The sequence below is a fragment of the Macadamia integrifolia genome, unplaced genomic scaffold (assembly GCF_013358625.1).
Source record: "Macadamia integrifolia cultivar HAES 741 unplaced genomic scaffold, SCU_Mint_v3 scaffold2586, whole genome shotgun sequence".
Classification (NCBI taxonomy): domain Eukaryota; kingdom Viridiplantae; phylum Streptophyta; class Magnoliopsida; order Proteales; family Proteaceae; genus Macadamia; species Macadamia integrifolia.
Genome location: NW_024868815.1, coordinates 43,715 through 46,886, shown reverse-complemented (window position 1 = coordinate 46,886; position 3,172 = coordinate 43,715). Strand labels below are relative to the sequence as shown.

At 38.1% G+C, this 3,172-nt stretch overlaps 1 protein-coding gene across 2 annotated transcripts in view; it reads left to right on the top strand.

Annotated features, from left to right (window-relative positions):
- The first annotated feature begins 277 nt into the window (after nt 1-277).
- LOC122066790 overlaps nt 278-3,172 on the top strand; it is an 8,486-nt gene continuing 5,591 nt past the window's right edge. Inside the window, exons 1-3 of one of the 2 annotated variants that reach the window (XM_042630629.1) lie at nt 473-777; nt 946-1,086; nt 1,194-1,464. In XM_042630629.1, the coding sequence (XP_042486563.1) occupies nt 610-777; nt 946-1,086; nt 1,194-1,361 (477 nt within the window). In that variant the 5' untranslated portion in view covers nt 473-609 and the 3' untranslated portion in view covers nt 1,362-1,464. Of the gene's footprint in view, nt 778-945; nt 1,087-1,193; nt 1,465-3,172 lie in introns of those variants that run through there. The other variant, XM_042630628.1, reaches the window with a different exon arrangement.

The window sequence follows — 3,172 nt, the reverse complement described above, 5'->3', positions numbered from 1 at the left end:
TAATAAAGAAAGTATAATCCTTTATGTTATGCCCCACCTTTCCTATACATAGTAGAGGAGAATTCTAGAACGGGAATGAACGGGATAAGGTCTTTAGGGCACCCCTTCCCAATTGATTCAAAAAGGCGAGTCTTGGATACATATGACAGTACCACAGACCCTGTGGATCATTTAGGAAGCTTCAAGTTGGCAATGCCGTGGTACACAGAAGTACAAAACCACATATCCCATCATATACGAGCATTCTCAACTGACTTTAAGAAAAGCCGCAATGAATTTTATCCCTACCGATATCAATTGAAACTGATCCTGAATTATAAAACCTTTGGGCCAAGTCCTCGGAAAAAAATTCTCTGCCTAGTTGGAACATAGGAGAGGAGGAAAGTTTCAAGGGAGACCTTACCTAACCGTTTATTTGACAAAAGTCGCTGCCCAAGGGTAAGGAACGTGCATTTACATATATGGCGGCTTTGGGAAATCAGTTGTCCACTTTCCCCCTTGGGTCGGTGGAGATCGCCAGATCGGGGGAAAGTATTAGAGAGAGAGAGAGAGAGAGAGAGAGAGAGAGGTGAAGCGGGTTGAGGTGGAAGCATAAGCAGGAGTGGGACGATGGGAAACGAAGCGATCTTCATGGAAGAAGCAAATAAATGGTTAGAAGAGCTTGGGCGGAGACGCTTCAGCCAAGATATCCAATACACATCGCTTAAAGGTCTCCAGATCGTGCAAGCCCAGAAGGATTCTTTACTCCTCAATCACATCCTTCACAAAGAATTTGCGGTAAATCTCATATCATCTCACCCTTCTCTCCCTGTATCTTACCTTAATTTCTCTTTTTTTTTTTTTGTTCGAAGCTCTGAGCTCTGTAATTTATCTGTGGGTAACCTTATTTCTTCTTAATTTAATTCATTTTTTGGTGGGTTGGGGTGGGGGTTTCACAATCTGCAGGATAGAACAGGGAATTGCCATGTGGGAGCGATAGCTTGCATAATCGATGCAGTTGGGGCGGTAGCTATAGCTACTTACACAGGCGACCTCAAAGTCTCTGTTGATTTCAACATTTCTTACTTCTCAACTGTTAAAATCGAGGTTTGAATTCAATTGAACTGTGGTGCCCAATTGATTTTTTTCTGAGTATGATGGGGCTAGACTTTAGATTGAAACCCATAACCCAATTGATTTCGTACTAAATGCAGGAAGAGGTGGAGATTGAAGCTAAGGTAGTAGCACACAGAGGGAAGCTTTCATTGACGACAGTGGAGTTTAGGAGGAAGAAGGATGGAGTGGTGGTTGCTTTGGGTAAGCAATGGATGTCTCAAGTAAATGCCGTTCCAGGTCTTCAAGGTCTTCAAGCTAGGATTTGATTTGAACCCAAATTAACTTCAAACTGGGCAGAGTCAATATCTTCTTTATGCTTCAAATTCTGAAAATAAATTTCAAGCTAATTTAGACCTCCATTTTTCTTCATTTGTTCCCCAAATGAAAAGCAGAGTGAATTTCTTTTAATCTGTGAAGCTATAACTCAGAAGCAGTCGATAATGAGAAAATGCAGTCAAGAACAGACCGGACCACAAAAGAAAATGCTCTGAGAAAAGACTTCAAGGAAGCTCTCTCTCTCTCTCTCTCTCTCTCTCTCTCTCTCTCTCTCTCTCTCTCAATCACGCAATAAAGAATTCCTGGGACCAGCAGTTAGAAATTCACCAAGCATTTTGGATAAAAGAAGTCCATATTGGATTCTCAACCTCATATTCCATGGTTATAGATGCCAATAGCTCTAATACAACTGACCATGCTTGCTGATCATATTGTGACTAGACAACACCAGTTTATGACAATCCCAATTAACATGATTGAAGGATATGGATTCACTTTTGTGGTGGCAATTTTTTAGTTCCAAGGCTTTGGCAACTATCTCTGTGGCTGGTGTTTTATAAACCTTCTCTTGGTGTTCTAGTCAAGCTTGTATGTGATGCTCTTTCTGAAGCTACCTACTATAGATCCATTTCAAAGCAGCCGCTATAATTTGCAGTTGTTAAGAGGCTAAGGAAGTCATCTGGGTCTTTAAATAGGCCCTTCCGCACGTTTAAGAACATAGCACAGGAGAGGTTCCTAATCCATTCAAGTTTAGGGTTTTTCAGAAGTGAAATCAGCCCTCCACCGGAGTTGTGAGCACCCTCCACGCCAACTACTTCAGTCTTAGCTCATGTTTATTTTATGCATTTTCTTTTCTATTTTTCTTGATTTCAATGGGTACATTAGTAGTATTTTCTATGAAAATGGTGTATTACTTCCATATGTACTTGGGACATACGCTATGATAATCTTAAATACGACTTTGGTATTATCATCATCGTAGTCATCGTCATCGTCATCGTTATTGTCATTCTTGTTATTATAGTAGGCAAGGAGGAGAAGTGGATAACAGCCAGGAGGCTCCTAATGAGCGTGACTATTTTGGCCACCATAGTTCACCAAATGCACTAATTGATTGTTGTTATTTTGGTATTATTTGTTTGTACATTGAGACCATTTTGTGACATTCTTTTATGTTATAGAAGATCATTCTTTTACGGAGATGTAATTTCTCTCCATTTGCATAATTTTCTATAGTGTCTCCTTGCATATTTCATTGTTAGTTTTACCTTTATTTTATCAACTTTTTTTTTAATTTTTTCTTTAAATATTCATCATTATGTTTTGCTACTCCTATTAGAATTAGGTCTTCACGATTTATATCCATGTTTTCCCATGATTTAGGTCTTCTTTGTCTTTCTCAAAAGTTTTTCACTGGCATCCAAGGTTTGCTTATTTTTAAGGTTTTGGCATCAGATAATAGTTTTTTCATTTTCATTATTGATTGTGTTTGATTTTGATCGTCGCTAGTAGATCTATCTTCAATATGTTTTCCATATTTTTTAAGCTTCATTTAGCCCTAGGAACATTTTCATCATTTCTTGAATGTTTTCTTATGCACAAATTTCATTATTTTTGTAACATTCCTGATGTTAATAAATGTGTTAAACTCTAATTCCTCGTTGTGTTCCAAACTTTCTTATATTCTTAGAATTTATTTTAATGTTTTATGTATTTTCGTGCATATAGGTTAATGGTGGTTTAATTTTTATCACTTCAATATTTTTCGTCATTCTCTTGTGTGTGTGTGTGTGTGGGGGGG